Raw genomic sequence first — 18,926 nt, 5'->3', positions numbered from 1 at the left:
TAATTTTGGTTACTTACAGTTTTGGATATTTGTAATGTGGGTAATGTACAATTTTAGTCCTTCCTAGTTTATTGTGTACGAGATAGAGTTTGACGGTAATCATCTGACCATATAATCACAGGATTACATTTTATCTATTACACAAATATATCAGCATATCACTCAAACATTAACAGCCGATGGTCATATAATGAAGATGATTTGCCGGATAGACACTGAGTACATGCATGATTTAGTGTGGTACTAAACCATATCGATCAATGTAATCCCAGATTTGATCCCTAGTCTGTGCTGAGTTCTTTTACCTCAGAAAGACTACAGAGGGTGTTGTAATTGGTCTCAACATCCATAGACTGGAGAATGAAAAAAATGCCAGGATTCCTGCCCCAGTTCACTAGCTGGAAGTACATCTACATTAATATTGATCAGAGTCCAGCTCAGTTATGGTGGTCACTACAGTCAAATAGCCTGCTAACACTTATGGACAATGTGCACACATAAAGAATGTCACTTTGGTGAGATACCGGAGGGCCAACCCTGCCTAAGGAGCCATTACCGAGTCGGAAACACTACCTTCTGGAAAGGAGGGAAATAGGGGAGAAAAATCAGAAAGTAAACTCAAGGGTTCATTTCTCCTCTCATATTTTAGTAAAAGTTTAACATGTACGCAGGCAGTTTGCTCAAAATTAATCTTTCAGAAGAACTTCCACAAAAAGGGAAAGGTGCATAAAAAATAAACGGTGGCAAATAATACTTTTGTAACTAAGAAATGTGTTCTTGTATAAAAAGGCCAATTGTGCACACAAACTACAAGGACCAGAGTTGCCCATCTGTATGTCATTTACCACAAGAGAAGCAACTGCAGGTTTAAATTACATGGTATTGGATTGCAATTTCCTAACATTGAATGCTTTTCTACTTTTACCTTGAGTCATTACTACAAAGTATTCATAAAAACAGCTCCAAACACAAATACTGACAACTATGTTGTTTCTTATTTTTGTTTTTTAAAAAAATCACGTTGTTTAGTATTGACTAAGAATTTAAGTATTTATTAAGCAAAAAAAACTTGTTTTACTAAGTTTTATTTTTGGAGTTGAAACATTCAAACAACATAATTGGAAAATATAAGGTTTTTAATTCATTCTAATTTTGCACAGTCAACTGCTTTTGATGTGAACATTTGAAATACAATTATTTTCTCTTACCAACCTTCTCATTAACTGTGTGACAGAACTTCATTCTAATGACAGGCTTTCAAAGAGCACTGCTGTATTCCTTTGTTAGCCTCAGTCTTATTTGGGAGGGATAAAGATTTCATTCCTGGTTTCTTTGTTAAGTCTTACAAGAACCACTAAATCGGTATTCACACAATTTTGCTAGAGTGTGCTTCATGTCATACCCTACAAATTATTTGGTTTTGGTATATATAAAGGTCAGTTTCTAATTAGCAAAATTTCTTCCACATTTAGCATTTTCAACTTTAAATAATATAATTTTCTGCTTGGTAAACCATTTTGCAACTGAATGTACAAGAATGAATTATTAATTGGATTCTTTTAGACAATCTAAGTTCAGTTTTTGTTAACTTCATTCACATCCTATTTTTAAAAAAACTTTCAGATAAGTAAGCCCTCTATCCTTATAAATGGAGCAATAGCTCACTGTCAAAATATTCCATAATGCCTATATCAGTTTCTGGTATGGAATACTCAGAAGTTCTATTCTGCTAATTTACCAGTCTTACAGAGAAATTGAAAACCTATTTGGGAGGTGGGGAGGGGGGGGGGGGGGGGTGGTGGTGGTGAAGGGAGTGGGGGGGGGGCAAAGAAAAAGCAGGCCATTTGGGTTATATAAAGAAAAACAGACCTTGCCATTCTAACGATACTGCTGCTTTAGTCAAAGTGTAATGTAAAAGTTTGAAACTGGCTAGAGTTAAGTCTGAATACAACTTTCTAAATGTGTTTGACCTAACTAAAGTAATTTAGTTGTAGGTTCACGCACAGATAAAGATGATTTTTTTGTGTTGATGTTCAAGTATTTTTACATATTTTCATAAATAAGAAGCAGATTACCTTGTCAATCACCTAAAAGCCCATTTCCTCTCTATTCATTCCTACAGTACTGGGTCAATAACAAGGTTAACCAAGGTTTCCCCCCTTAATTAGTAAAATACTGACAAAATTTGGTTTTATTTGAGTACTGAAGTTTTGTTGTCTGAGCACAGGAATAATTATGTTAAACAGCTTTCAAAGCATTACTGGAAATGATAACATTTTATAAGAAATGAACACAAAAGACCAACTAAACTGTTCCGGTTTAAAGCAAATACCACCCTCCTGAACTCACCTCTTTGTTGGACGCAAGGTGCAAAGGGAGTGGGGGCGGTCGGGGAGGAGACTTCCTTAATGAGAATATAGGTTAAGATGAAAACTAGACATTCAATTAAAAGTACATTTTTCAGTTTGTTTCACTACAGTTAATAAAAATTAGTTATTTCTGATCATTGATTTTGTTATTGACTGTTCCAAAAAAATTATATTTATTTGAAAGATATACTATTGTACACATGTTTATCTCAATAGAGTGAGTGAGCACCTGCAATTATTTGAGATGCTTACAGAATGATTTTGCATTATACCCTCAACACTGAACCCAACACATCTTTGCTGATGCTACTTTAAATAACATTATGGGACTTTCTCAACTGTACCAAATCCTATTTACAATATAGGTGATAAAAATTTCAAAAACAATTAATTTGTTGAAACTATCTTGAAAGTTTCAAGGCAACATATTTCAATGAACATTTGTATAAAGCAGCTTCAAAAGTGGGCGCAGTTTGGAGAGGAAACACAGGACCATTTGCTACTTGCAAAGGGCCATTAAGGCACCAATAGCTTTCTTCAACAATATGCATCTGCAGAACGAAATGGAATTTTTCACAATGGACAACTACTGTGAGGGACCTTTTGCTTTGCAAACAAAAGTGGAAAAACAGCTTCTGTATTAGAGGATTTAAATACTTCCAAAGTATTTAATTTCAAAAGATTAAACAGGGGAAAAAACTATGTGGATGTCGAATTTGAAAAACTTAACCACCGATTGTAATGCTTTTAAAGTCAGGAAATGCAAAGCATCCATACCATTTTTTCTCTTTTATTGTGCAGTAGGCCATGTGCCCATTGACTAGTATTTGCATTTTAATGTTAAAATCTCTGGACAAACGTGAGGTGACAGGAAAGTAGATGGTTTAGATCAAGTTGGTAGGCTAATCTTAAGGATAAAAGAAGTCTAATCAGAAACATTTTTAAAGAAAATTTCTAGGTGCTTACTATTTACCTGATGCTGCAATAAAGGACCTCTTCAGTGTTCACCTTATTATGTTAGTATGGATGAAAAGCCAAATATTGAGTTATCAAATTATTTTTATGAACAATTTCCTTTGTCTTTCCTTCCCCCCCACCCCCCACCCCCACCAAATTCTAATCATATTAACCTCACTGTGAGAACTGTTACATACAGGGAAGCAAGTGTTCCAAGTAGCAGCATGCATTTAATTAGCAGAAAGTAGTGAATAATTAAGCAAATAACTGGAGACAATTATAATGCAAAACACAACAAAAAGGAAAACCAAAGTATGCAGTGCTGCATTTACAGAGGGGCAGTCTGCTGTAGAAAATGCTTTGAAATAAATATAACAGTGTTCACTTCCTTTTATTGAACTCCTCTGAGCATTACAGATCAAGATAGCGAACCTCCTTTTTCCAGCCTGCTAAGGATTCCAAAATTAAAGTGGCTTCTCTGGAGAATTTATGATTCTTGCTCATTTCCAAGTACTGACAGATGCATTTTTACTATCAAATGCTCTACTGCTGCTATACACTCCAAAATAAAATACAAGCAACATTTTTCTTCTATAACTTTCTAGTAAAATATTACTTTCCTGCCATAAGAATGTGTTTTGTATCACAATACTTTAGTCATATTGCTCTGTCATCTCCCTCTTCCTAATGGATGATTTGAACATGAACAACAAACTGTGGCACAACAGAAGACAAATGCAAGTACTGTTAAATCTGATGATGGTAAAAGAAGATACCAGCTCATACAGCAACACTCAAAATAGAAGCACTGTAAATACATTATTGGGAGTGTACATTAAAGTTATAATTCAATCTCTCGGTTCTCATGATTATTCAGATCATTCCACTATTGCAGTTTGTCATTAAAACTCATTCTAATCCATTTATTATTTTATATTTACTGTGCAATGAAATAAACAAGAAAAACTCTGCTGATACATTAGTAGCTTTCAATAAATGGCTAAATAATTTTGACTAATATGCCTGTATTCTAAAATTCAATAGTTCCTTCAATGTGCTTGTTAGTTGCATGTTAGTGCAATCTAAAAGTCACTCACCTATGCCATCTACTGGATTTTCTAAAGTTTCACGGCAACAAAATAAATACATTTAAGCAAAAAAATTCTTTTGTAAAACTAAACATGGTATTCGGTACCATAATATATTTTCAATAATAATGAGATTGACAAGTTCAGCCCTGGCATGCACTAGTTATCAGCAATGCACAATAATACTTGCTTAATTGGAAGCTGGGACCATACTGAAGGAATGCAGAGGATAATGTAAAATTTAATGTTAACTTAGTTACTGTACTGCTTGTAATGCAATATCTACTAGACCAAGAGTTGATTGTATAAGCAAATCTCTGAATTGCTGCTGTTTATGATAATATGTAGGTCAATGTACCCATGAACTTTAAATCATAACATAGTGCCTTCCTTGATGGCTCAGCTGGTTAAGCCAGTAGTTAGCTAAATCATAAAAGTTTCAAGAAGGTCCCAGGTTCAATTTCCAGTCTATGCAGATCTATCAGAGCAGCAGTAATGGGTACTATAATTAGCCTCAGTATCCCCTGGATGGAGGGAGCGGTGAAAATCAGGTAGAGTTCCTCCTCCTGATTTCCATTCAGTAATCCCTACTAGAAAATGCATAGTTCTTAAATGAGACCAGGATCTGGTTCAGCTGTGGTGGTCTCAAAGTCAAATATCTTATCAACTTTCACTGTCCAGGCTCACATGAAGAATGGCCACTTGGGTGAGTTACTGGAGGGCAACCAATGATCCTGGAATCATACCCCAACAATGTGTCAGTGCTTTGGGAGACGATGGGAATAAATTGGCAGAAAAAAATATATTATTTTACAAGTGGGCAAACGTGGTATTTAATGAATTTTCAAAATATAATTATCCGTGCACACTCCAAACAGTTCCAGTGGTGATGGAATCAAAGAGGCCCAGCAAGGGTAAATTTGTAATTATTTTTGTGGGGTCCAGAGGGGCAGGAATCTGGGCCTCTGCCACCCTGGGACCGCCCCCCCCCACCCCCAGAACTTACCTTGCTGGCGGGCTAGGGCGGCCTGATATTGGTAGGCCACAATCAGGCAAGCTGCATCGGGATGCCCATTTGACACTCCAGTAGCTCGCCGGCCCGATGTAAACGAGTTCGAGGCCACGCAACTGGCCAGTGAGCTGTGCTGGTCGGTTGCCCAAAGATCAAAATCAACCCCTCTGTCCACTTTTGCAAGTAAATGTGCATGGTGTGAAATTCGTGGGGATTGACAAGAGTCAAATCAGTGGGGGCTGGAAGATTGGTATTAAGTTATACCCTTCTGATTCAGAACACGAAGTATTGGTATAGAAGGTATTCATATAGCAGCCCTACTCATTCCCAATAGCCCTGTATCTTCCTCGGCTTCAAACATTTTCCCTTAAAATATTAATATCCAACGGTCTCTACCTCAACCACTCCCTGTAACAAAGCATTACATGCTCCAACAACAGTGTATAAAGAACATTTTCCTAACCTTTTTCCTCACTCTTAGTGACAATTTTAAATTGATGACCCTTCATCATTGACTCATCAATAGACTTTCCCTACTCACCCTATCAAGAGCTCTCCTCTTGGCCTTCTCTGTTCCAGTGGAAATAGTCCCAGTCTCTCAAGTCTCTCCTTATTTTAAAAATATTGATTATATTGATATTGAGATGTGCCCAAACCTTAAGACAAATTTCCAGATGTCATATATATGTTGTGGTAGTGAGTGAACTTGAGTCATGGATAAACCAAGAGACTGATTTCAGAGAGTGGCAGTGATGTTGCTGTCTGCTGGTAAGCTTGCCTATTGTATCAATGCCTGGTGGTCTCTACTTTTGCCACTGCTATCTTGACAATTACCCTATTCAAGTGGGATGGTATGCGTTCCACATTGCTGATATTAAACACGGGGAGGCCACACTCAACATGCCGACCAGCTACTGGTAGTGGGCCACTAGTAATGACTAGATGAGCTTCCTCTGGTTCAGTCTCAGAGGGTGCAAGATTTTCTCTGACCAGGCTGTCTTGATTAACATCTCAATCCACACATCAAGTATATGTGTGATCCTCCTGGCTCCCACCTCAGTGGACTGTATTAATGGGTTAGGTCTACTTTTTTAAAATCTATTTTTGCTTGGCATTTTTCAAGGGAAAATATTATAGGTTCTCCAATTTTGAGGAAGGGTTCACACCCAAACCATCTAGTCGGTTCTCTCCCCAGATACTGCCTGACCTGCTCAGTGTTTCCAGCCCCATCTTCTTAAAAAAATTTAAACTGCAACCTGGTTCCTTAAGATATTCAACCTATTCAAATTGAAACTGCTCACGTTTTCCATAGTGAAATGACGTACTTTGAGGGCATCAAATTGCTACCACTTAATGACTTCTGACCTGTGATGTGACAAGTAGTGCATGCACAAGTGAGGAAGATTAAAGTTGATTCAACATCACTGGTGCTTTTCCCTCATGAGTAAGTGGTGCACAAGCTGAATGAAAAACAACTTTTTAGGTATGCTTTAAAACATTACCAGAGACTCGTTTACAGCTGTGCATTTTTATTGTTCTTTTCTATAAATCACAAGAGCTGTTGTGATGGTCTTTCTGAGCACTGAAAAAACATTTGGGATGTACCATCACCCAGTACTATAGCATGCAGTATATAATATTGCCCAGCTTGCATTAAAAATGCTTCTGGAATCCAGCACAGAGTATCCAGTGATACGTAATGTAACAGTGTTTTTAGTTTTCACTGGTGTAAAACATCAAAAAATAAAATCTGAAAATTATTTTTAGTATTTCTCAAGATCATAACACTGCCAAGATAGTAAATAGTGTTGCACCAAGAAAATATATTAATAGCATTTCCCCCTTAGAACATCAGAGTTTTTCCTAACTTTGAGAACTGTAAAATAATTTTATATTTTAGTTTATATATTTGCCACAATGCAATATTTAATGCCATTTGACATTGTTTTGGAATCTCTATGTATGAAATAAAATGTCTTTTTTTCAGCACTTTTAAAAATGAGAATAGTAACACTGTCAAGATGCTGTCAAGACAGGGAATAGCATCTCAAGTAGCAATGATGATAACAGTAAGTTTTCTCAGGATCTGAGGGCTGTCCCTGCATTTCAGAACAGGAAGATACCATCATGAGTAAGGAAAGATAATATATAGACAAGGGGGAGCTGGTAAATGTTACTTTGGCTTTTTAAAATGGGGACAATGTGTACACTCAAAGCAGTGATTTATTGCTTACTTCTGGCTTCAAAGACAAATTCTGCGAAACTAAAACAAGGGTCAGTGTCACTCCAATAATCCAGAATTTTATACAGCAGAATTACCCTCTTCATTTTGCTAACAGCACCCAAAGTTTGCAAGACACACGGCATGCAGCACACATTCAACCTGAGGGAAGCCCACAAGCACGAAGGGCTACTGGCTGGCTCTTTGTCACCAAATGCAGCAGGTTAAATGCAGACATCACTGGGGTACTTCCACCAAGAAATAAGAGGCAAGAAGCAGGGAACAACAGCTAAGTAGGGAAACAAAAAAAAAGTCACATTAAACATTAAAATGATGACAGCATGCACGTTATTTAGACAATATTCAGAAAATTCTGATATTTTTATGCTATAAACAGATAATTCAAAGTCACAGTAAACCAATAGCTTGGTTTCTTTGGTGTGACTCCAGTTGAATGTTTACAAGTGAAAAAGCAATGTTTATTATTTATACATTACTCTGGAGCAAGTAGATGAAAACAGGTGGCAAAACTGAATATGGGGCATTCATGGACAAATGAATGTTCAAAGTAACTTTGTCTTGTGTTTTCACAGACAAAGAGCAAAGGCATCTCTGGAGTCTCGCCACCTTCTGAGGAGCAAAACAATTATTTATACAGACAAACATACTGTGCAGTCATTCTGGAGTGTGTCTGAAAGAAAAATGCTTATGTTAACTCTGACATCTTAAAGCTGACTTACTGCAAAACCAAAACAATTTTTCCTGTTTTTACAAGGAGAGAAAATGGAAACAAAATTAAGTGTCACAATGAACAGCATCAACGAGCCATTAAATAAAAGTAAACATGTCAACTTCAAAATGACTGTTGCAGCAAAACAAAGGGCACAGAGGAACATTCCACTGTGGGAAGTCTATTTATTGTGAACAAACACAAATGACAATTAAAAATGAAACAAAAAGCTACACTAGAACAAAATATTCTGTGACTTTCGCAGAGCCTGTTGTGAAAATGAAAGTGTTCAGTGATGTGCAATTACCTAGAAGAGCTGCAGTCTTACTCAGTCCCCGCAGCTGATCATAAAAGGTCTTCCTATTCGGTATCATCAATTGCAGTACCAGGCAGCCTGTGCGCCTACCAATCGAAGCCATCTGGCTTGTGTCAAGCCTGTGGGTCAGGCGGCTACAGTGCAACAGGAAGAGAGGCAGTGATGTCACTCTGCAGGTCAGGCAAAGAACAAGGATGTATTTTGCAATTAATAGGCAGTGTGCCCCAGTACTGGGGTTCCAGCGTACTTGAACTGGGTGATTTATAGTTAATATAATCTGTCCACGGTGCTGGTAAAACAAGGTCCATCTACTGGTGAAAGTGAACATTACAAGACAGGATTAGTAAACTCACCAAAGTTTAGGTTTGCATAGATGTACATAATGTTGTAGGTTATTCCTGTGCACATTTCTTCAGTAATGTGCATTTATTCACACTGCACAACCAATTATACTAAACCCACTGAACTTTCAAAGGTTGACATTTGCCTTTGCATCCTAGATTAATGCCTTTATTGCTGTTATTTAAATGAAAAACATAGGCCAGTAAACAATAGGTTTAACTGAAAGATCTTCAGCTACTACAACAACTCAGTAAGTAAATTCATATTGAGGTTCCTAGATTCAGTCCATGTACTGCCTTGAGTTAGCTAATGCCAGCCAGCAGTGCTTCAATTGATATCGATGATGTGGAGATGCTGGTGATGGACTGGGGTGGACAAATGTAAGGAATCTTACAACACCAGGTTATTTGCACATGGAACGGGACTAACACAGATCCAATCTCCAACCCGAAGCTCAAACAATTTGTCCAAACAATTGTCCAACAAAGTCCAACAATTTTATTTTAAAATCAATTGATATCAATGTCTCCAAGCTAATGGGGGAGGAAATAAAATCAGCCAGGGATCCCTGCAACACTTGCATGTGTGTGAATGGCAGGTGAGGTTGAGCTAAGATGCCCCTCACAATTGAATAGCCTGACAACACTCACTGTTGGGGCGGCGTCTGCCTTGAGGGGCCCTGTGCAGAGCTTCGGGTTGGAGATTGGATCTGTGTTAGTCCCGTTCCATGTGCAAATAATGGGCCTAATGCTTGTTTGATGCTTCATTTACCAAATTGGTTTGCCCTGAACGCAGCCGGTGTTGGGCTGGCTGTGTTCAAGAAAACCAGGTCTACATACGGCCTAAACAGCGGTCCTTAAAGGGACCACTGCAGGCCACCACCAAAAAGGTACGTATTTTAAAAATACTTGTCTGAATATGGAGCCGGGAGGAGCAGCAGTGCTCGACCCCCTTCCCGATCGCCACCTCACTCCCCTCTCCCAATCGCCGCCTCGATAAATGGATACAAAAATACTTCGTATAAGTTATAAAAATATACCCATGGAGTTCTGTATACTACTCTAAATTATATACAAGAATCTTTCAAGTCATTTATTTTAAATGAACACTCCCTTTATTCTGAATCCTCTAAAATTATATAAACCCTATATATACACACACTTTTAAATATTTTTTCAATTAATTAGATAAATTTAATTTCAATATTGTATATGCATATGGAATCAATTTCACATTTATTTATTTTTAACCAGCATTTAAAATACTCCTAACTTATTCAATAATCATTCTACATTACATCATACATGCTCTTCCTTATAAAACAGAGAAACTTCCAAATCACCATGAATAATGCCATGGGAGATCAGCCAGCATATGTAAAAGTTTTACATCTGGCACTTGTCACATTCCCAAAGTATCACACTTTGTTACAGATCCAAATACTTCTCCTAACTTTCCCTTGAAAGATGCAATGGTCTCGATTCCAACCATTCCCTTTGGTAAAGCATTCCATGTTCCAACAGCCCTCTGAGTAAAGGAATTTCTCCAAACATCTTTCCTCTCATGATAATTTTAAATTAATGACCCCTCATCACTGACTCTCCAATTACAGGAAATAGTCTTTCCTTATTCAGCATATCAAAACACTTCATCATTTTAAAAACCTCCATTAAATCTCCTCAGCCTTCTCTGTTGCAAAATGCTTAATACAGATAATATTCTGGTGAATAATACAAGTTACTACTTCATTCAACATGACCATTTCTTCAAGAAGATTAGATCCAATAACTTTTGTGAATGGGAGACTGGAATAAAGTTTTATCCAAAATAACATTGCACTTCCTCCAAAATTTGAGTAATATAGTGTCACACAAACATCCAGAGTCTTAGCAAATTTCTTAAAAGGACTAATGCTTCCTAAATGGGCTTCCAGACACTAAAATTATAAAGTTTTGAAAGCAACTTTCAGAGGCCTGGACTAATAATCCGGAGTCATGAGCTCAAATCCCGCCACGGCAGCTGGGGAATTTAAATTCAATTAATTAAATTCAATTAATTAAATAAAGTCTGTAATTAAAATACTAGTATCAGTAATGGTGGCCATGAAACTACCGGATTGTCGTAAAAATCTGGTTCACTAATGTCCTTCAGGGAAGGAAACCTGCTGTCCTTACCCGATCTGGCCTATATGTGACTCCAGACCCACAGCAATGTGGTTGATTCTTAATTGCCCTCTGAAATGGCCCAGCAAGCCACTCAGTTGTAAAATCTTGCTAAAAAAAGTCACCATAAGAATAAAACCGGACAGACTACCCGGCATCGGACCGCTAGGCACCGGATATGACAAAGGCAAACCAAGACCAGTCGACACGATGGGCCGAAGGGCCTCTATCCGTGCTGTATAACTCTATGACCCTGCAAAGTCCTCCTCACTAACATCTGGGGACTTGTGCCAAAATTGGGAGAGCTGTCCCACAGACTAGTCAAGCAACAGCCTGACATAGCCATACTCACAGAATCATACCTTTCAGCCAACGTCCCAGACTCTTCCATCACCATCCCTGGGTATGTCCTGTCCCACTGGCAGGACAGACACACCAGAGGTGGCGGTACAGTAATATACAGTCAGGAGGGAGTGGCCCTAGGAGACCTCAACATTGACTCTGGACCCCATGAAATCTCATGGCATCAGGTCAAACATGGGCAAGGAAACCTCCTGCTGATTACCACCTATTGCCCTCCCTCAGCTGATGAATCAGTCCTCCTCCATGTTGAACACCACTTGGAGGAAGCACTGAGGGTATCAAGGGTACAGAATGTATTCTGGGTGGGGGACTTCAATGTCCATCACCAAGAGTGGCTCGGTAGCACCACTACTGACCGAGCTGGCCAAGTCCTGAAGGACATAACTGCTAGACTGGGCCTGCGGCAGGTGGTGAGCAAACCAACACGAGGGAAAAACTTACTTGACCTCATCGTCACCAATCTATCTGTCAATGACAGTATTGGTAGGAGTGACCACCACACAGTCCTCGTGGAGATGAAGTCCCATCTTCGCACTGAGGACACCATCCAACGTGTTGTGTGGCACTACCACCGTGCTAAATGGGACAGATTCAGAACAGATCTAGCAGCTCAAAACTGGGCATCCATGAGGCGCTGTGGGCCATCAGCAGCAGCACAATTGTATTCCAGCACAATCTGTAACCTCATGGCCCAGCATATTCCTCACTCTACCATTACCAACAAGCCAGGGGATCAACCCTGGTTCAATGAGGAGTGTAGAAGAGCATGCCAGGAGCAGCACCAGGCGTACCTAAAAATGAGGTGCCAACCTGGTGAAGCTACAACTCAGGACTATATGCATGTTAAACAGCGGAAGCAACATGCTATAGACAGACATAAGCGATTACACAACCAACGGATCAGATCAAAGCTCTGCAGTCCTGCCACATCCAGTCATGAATGGTGGTGGGCAATTAAACAACTAACGGGAAGAGGAGGCTCTGTAAACATCCCCATCCTCAGTGTAAAAGACAAGGCTGAATCGTTCGCAACCATCTTCAGCCAGTAGTGTCGATTGGATGATCCATCTTGGCCACCTCCCAATATCCCCAACATCACAGAAGCCAGTCTTCAGCCAATTCGATTCACTCCACGTGATATCAAGAAACGGCTGAGTGCACTGGATACAGCAAAGGCTATGGGCCGCGACAACATCCCGGCTGTAGTGTTGAAGACTTGCGCTCCAGAACTAGCTGCACCTCTAGCCAAGCTGTTCCAGTACAGCTACAACACTGGCATCTACCTGACAATGTGGAAAATTGCCCAGGTATGTCCTGTCCACAAAAAGCAGGACAAATCCAATCTGGCCAATTGCCGCCCCATCAGTCCACTCTCAATCATCAGCAAAGTGATGGAAGGTGTCGTCGACAGTGCTATCAAGTGGCACTTACTCACCTATAACCTGCTCACCGATGCTCAGTTTGGGTTCCGCCAGGACCACTCGGCGCCAGACCTCATTACAGCCTTGGTCCAAACATGGACAAAAGAGCTGAATTCCAGAGGTGAGGTGAGGTGAGAGTGACTGCCCTTGATATCAAGGCAGCATTTGACCGAGGAGCCCTAGTAAAATTGAAGTCAATTGGAATCAGGGGGGAAACTCTCCAGTGGCTGGAGTCATACCTGGCAAAAAGGAAGATGGTAGTGGTTGTTGGTGGCCAATCATCTCAGCCCCAGGACATTGCTGCAGGAGTTCCTCAAGGCAGTGTCCTAGGCCCAACCATCTTCAGCTACTTCATCAATGACCTTCCCTCCATCATAAGGTCAGAAATGGGGATGTTCGCTGATGATTGCACAGTGTTCAGTTCCATTCGCATCCCCTCAAATAATGAAGCAGTCGGAGCCCGCATGCAGTAAGACCTGGACAACATCCAGGCTTGGGTTCATAAGTGGCAAGTAACATTCACGCCAGAAAAGTGCCAGGCAATGACCATCTCCAACAAGAGAGAATCTAACCACCACCCCTTGACATTCAACGGCATTCCCATCGCTGAATCCCCCACCATCAACATCCTGGGGGTCACCATTGACCAGCCAGCCATATAAATACTGTGGCTGCAAGAGCAGGTCAGAGGCTGGGAATTCTGCGGCGAGTGACTCACCTCCTTACTCCCCAAAGCCTTTCCACCATTTCCAAGGCACAAGTCAGGAGCGTGATGGAATACTCTCCACTTGCCTGGATGAGTGCAGCTCCAACAACACTCAAGAAGCTCGACACCATCCAGGACAAAGCAGCCCGCTTGATTGGCACCCCATCCACCACCCTAAACATTCACTCCCTTCACCACCGGCGCACAGTGGCTGCAGTATGTACCATCCACAGGATGCAATGCAGCAACTCGCCAAGGCTTCTTCGACAGCACCTCCCAAACCCGCGACCTCTACCACCTAGAAGGACAAGAGCAGCAGGTACATGGGGAACACCACCACCTGCACGTTCCCCTCCAAGTCACATACCATCCCGACTTGGAAATATATCGCCGTTCCTTCATCATCGCTGGGTCAAAATCCTGGAACTCCCTGCCCAACAGCACTGTGGGAGAACCTTCACCACACGGACTGCAGCGGTTCAAGGCGGCGGCTCACCACCACCTTCTCAAGGGCAATTAGGGATGGGCAATAAATGCCGGCCTTGCCAGCGACACCCAAATCTATTGAACAAATAAAAAAAAGTACAATTCAGCTATGTGAATTCTAAAATACCACTTACATTAGTTAATTTTAAAAATGGAAAACACATGGCTCCTCCTCTGCATCATCAGGCCTACCTTCCTAAATACAGGAGGTTGTATGATGTGGTCCATGTGACACCCTGTTGACAAGACTGACTGAAGATTCTGTTTCAACCTTCTAGTTTGTGCTAAGGTGGGCAAAGACTCAGAATAGCAGATTAATGAAATTATTCATGAATTTTATGCCAAAACAGACTGTGCATTTTTCTGCTGCTGAATGTTTCAAAATAGAGTTGAAGAAACTGACAGAACCAGATAATATTTCTAAATTGAAACAGAAAAGAAAAAAAAGTGTATTCTTATTTGTCCAACAGGGCAAAGTGCAGGAGTGGGGGGAAAAAAGTGTCATGGTGCTCATTTTCATTCATTATTGTTATAGTAAGACATACAGTATTTGCAACTACTTGGAGGGTATAGTTAAAGCCAGAATTGATCTGACTTTAAGAGAGAGACAATAATATGCCATAAAGCATCTGGGGAAGTGGAAGTGTTCAGTTTCAGTAGAGAAGAGACCCTGTTGTAGCTTTTGTTTGCACAATCTGCCCCGGACATGCGCTGACTACCAGATGGGAAGCCAGCGAATTCTACAGCGCCTGTCTGAAACAAGCGTCAGGCACCTTGAATGTGCAAATCAGGGCTCCAACGCCTGTTTTAGGACCCCGTTGCAAATTCATCAATTGGGTGGAGCATGCGTCTCAGGCTATACCTGACTGTTAACAACCTTGTTAGGCTTCAGAACCCATATCACTCCAACACTGAGTTTACTTACACCCTGTAACCATTGCCCGCCTCCACCCCACCTCTGCCGCTGAAATCCTGATAACTACTTTGTCACCTCTGGACTCAACTACTCCAACATTCTGCTTGCTGATCTCCTATCCACCACAAGCTTGAAACTTGTGCAAAGCTCTGTTGCATTATTCCTGTCCTGGACTACTTTACACTGGCTCCCCATTCCCCAATTCCTCAAATTTAAAATGTTTGTCCTTGAATCCTATCATGACTCTGCCCTACCCCAACTCCACAACCACTTCCTGCTGTATATTCCCCCCCGCCCCAGACTCTCTGTTCCTGTTTCTGGCCTGTAGTGTATCCCCTTAATTAAACAATTCAGAAAAAAAAAGTTCATTCCAATATATAAAGCTGCATGCAAGGTGTTGTAAATCCTTGGGAAATGTTTTTTCAGAGAGGCCTAATGCTCGTTTCGAAATACTTGTCTGGAGTTTCAATTATTGAATTGGTTTTGTTGCCCAATTCCTTTGCAAATGCCTTTATAACCTCTAATTAGCTTCAGTTCATGTAAATAACAGCAAGCCCTACCTATCTACATTTTGGTTCCAACGATGGTCCCGGGGATGAGGGGGCGGACATATGAGGAGAGGTTGAGTAGATTGGGACTCTACTCATTGGAGTTCAGAAGAATGAGAGGCGATCTTATTGAAACATATAAGGTTGTGAAGGGGCTTGATCGGGTGGATGCGGTAAGGATGTTCCCAAGGATGGGTGAAACAAGAACGAGGGGGCATAATCTTAGAATAAGGAGCTGCTCTTTCAAAACTGAGATGAGGAGAAACTTCTTCACTCAGAGGGTAGTAGGTCTGTGGAATTTGCTGCCCCAGGAAGCTACATCATTAAATAAATTTAAAACAGAAATAGACAGTTTCCTAGAAGTAAACGGAATGGGGTTACGGGGAGCGGGCAGGAAATTGGACATGAATTTAGATTTGAGGTCAGGATCAGATCAGCCATGATCTTATTGAATGGCGGAGCAGGCTCGAGAGGCCGATTGGCCTACTCCTGCTCCTATTTCTTATGTTCTTTGCTGACGTTCCCTGCTCTCCCCTCAGCAGCATGCATTAGTGCAAGTTCAGTACTGGCCCACCTTGAGTGTTTCCCAGCCTAACTCTGGATTAATTTTACCTGCATCAACAACAACAACTTGCATTTATGCAGTGCCTTTAACGTAGTAAAATGTCACAAGAATCTTCACAGGAGCGTCATCAAACAAAATTTGACACCAAGCCACATAAGGAGATATTAGGACAGGTGACAAAGAGGTAGGTTTTAAGCAGTGTCTTAAAGGTAGAGAGGGAGGTAGAGAGGCAGAGTGGTTTAGTGAGGGAATTCTAGAGCTTAGGGCTGAGGCAGCTAAAGGCACGGCTGCCAACAGTGGAGCGAAGAAAATCAGGGATAGAAACATAGAAAATAGGGGCAAGAGTAGGCCGTTCGGCCCTTTGGGTCTGCTCCACCATTCAAAATGATCATGGCTGATCGTCCAACTTAGTACCCTGTTCCCGCTTTTTCCCCATATCCCTTGATCTCTTTAGCATTAAGAAATATATACATCTCCTTCTTGAATACATCCAATGACTTGGCCTCCACTGCCTTCTGTGGTAGAGAATTCCACAGGTTCACCACCCTCTGAGTGAAGAAATTTCTCCTCATCTCGGTTCTAAATGGCATACCCCGTATCCTGAGACTGTGACCCCTGGTTCTGGATTCCCCAGCCATCGGAAACATCCTCCCTGCATCTAGTCTGTCCAGTCCTGTTAGAATTTTGTATGTTTTGATGAGATCACCGCTCATTCTTCCAAAATCTAGTGAATATAGGCCTAGTCGACCCAATCTCTCCTCATACGTCAGTCCTGCCATCCCAGGAATCAGTCTGGTAAACCTTTGTTGCACTCCCTCCATGGCAAGGACATCCTTCCTCATATAAGGAGACCAAAACTGCACACAATACTCCAGATGTGGTCTCACCAAGGCCCAGTATAACTGCAGTAAGACATCCCTGCTCCTTTACTCAAATCACCTTGCAACGAACGCCAACATACCATTCGCCTTCCTAACTGCTTGCTGCACCTGAATGCTCGCTTTCCGCGACTGGTGTACAAGGACACCCAGGTCTCGTTGCACCTCCCTTTTTCCCAATCTATCACCATTCAGATAATAATCTGCCTTTCTGTTTTTACAACCAAAGTGGATAACCTCACATTTATCCATGCCATGTTCTTGCCCACTCACCCTACTTGTCTAAATCACATTGGCGCCTCTTTGCATCCTCCTCACAGCTCACATTCCATCCCAGCTTTGTGTCGTCCGCAAACTTGGAAATGTTACATTTAGTTCCCTCATCCAAATCATTGATATATATTATGAACAGCTGGGGCCCAAGCACTGATCCCTACGGTACCCCACTAGTCACTGCCTGCCAACCGGAAAAAGACCTGTTTATTCCGACTCTCCGTTTCCTGTCTGTCAACCAATTCTCAATCCATGCCGGTATATTCCCCCCAATCTCATATGCTTTAATTTTGCACACTAACCTCTTGTGTGGGACCTTATCAAAAGCCTTCTGAAAATCCAAATACACCACATCCACTGGTTCTCCCCTATCTATTCTGCTAGTTACATCCTCAAAAAGCTCCAGTAGATTTGTTAAGCATGATTTCCCTTTCATAAATCCATGCTGACTTTGTCCAATCCCGTTAATGTCCTCCAAGTGTTCTGTTATCACATCTTTTATAATAGACACTAGCATTTTCCCCACTACTGATGTCAGGCTAACTGGTCTGTAATTCCGTGTTTTTTCTCTCCCTCCTTTTTTAAATAGTGGGGTTACATTTGTCACCCTCCAATCTGTAGGAACTGTTCCAGAGTCTATAGAATTTTGGGAGATGACCACCAATGCATCCACTATTTCCAGGGCCACTTCCTTTAGTACTCTGGGATGTAGATTATCAGGCCCCAGGGATTTGTCAGCCTTTAGCCCCATTAATTTCCCTAGCACTATTTTTTTTTACTAATACTGGTTTCCTTCAGTTCCTCCCTCTCACTAGACCCTTGGTTCCCTAACATTTCTGGCAGGTTATTTGTGTCCTCCTTTGTGAAGACAGAACCAAAGTATGTGCTTAATTGTTCTGCCATTTCTTTGTTCCCCATTATAATTTCCCCCATTTCTGACTGTAAAGGACCTACATTTGTCTTCACTAATCTTTTTCTCTTGACATATTTATAGAAGCTTTTACAGACAGTTTTTATGTTCCCTGCTAGTTTACTCTCATACTCTATTTTTCCCCTCTTAATCAATCTCTTTGTCCTTCTTTGCTGAATTCTGAACTGCTCCCAATCCGCAGGCTTGCCGCTTTTTCTGGCAATTTTATATGCCGCCTCTTTGGATCTAATACTATCCCTAATTTCTTTTGTAAGCCATGGTTGAGCCACCTTTCCTGTTTTATTTTTGCACCAGACAGGAATGAATAACTGTTGTAATTCCCGCACAGATTCTTTAAATATTAGCCATTTCCTATCCACCGTCATCACTTTTAGTAAAGTAAAGTTCCCCAATCTATCATAGCCAACTCGCACCTCATACTTTCATAATTTCCTTTATTTAGATTCAGGACCCTAGTTTCGGATTCAACTACTTCACTCACCATCTTAATGAGGAATTCTATCATGTTATGGTCGCTTTTCCCTAAGGGACCCCTCACAACAAGACAGTTAATTAATCCTTTCTCATTGCACAATACCCAGTCTAGGATCGCCTGTTCTCCAGTTGGTTCCTCAACGTATTGGTCTTGAAATCCATCACATA

At 40.9% G+C, this 18,926-nt stretch overlaps 1 protein-coding gene across 1 annotated transcript in view; it reads right to left on the bottom strand.

The window, feature by feature from the left end:
- Positions 1-18,926, bottom strand: part of msrb3 (methionine sulfoxide reductase B3) — a 103,923-nt gene that overhangs the window by 72,649 nt on the left and 12,348 nt on the right. Inside the window, exon 2 of the mRNA XM_068000058.1 lies at positions 8,685-8,863. Coding sequence (XP_067856159.1) covers positions 8,685-8,796 — 112 coding nt within the window. The 5' untranslated portion in view covers positions 8,797-8,863. The remainder of the gene's footprint in view (positions 1-8,684; positions 8,864-18,926) is intronic.

Source organism: Heptranchias perlo, chromosome 18 (genome assembly GCF_035084215.1).
Source record: "Heptranchias perlo isolate sHepPer1 chromosome 18, sHepPer1.hap1, whole genome shotgun sequence".
NCBI lineage: Eukaryota > Metazoa > Chordata > Chondrichthyes > Hexanchiformes > Hexanchidae > Heptranchias > Heptranchias perlo.
Note: the sequence above shows the minus strand (reverse complement) of the source record. Positions and strands in the feature narration are given on the sequence as shown.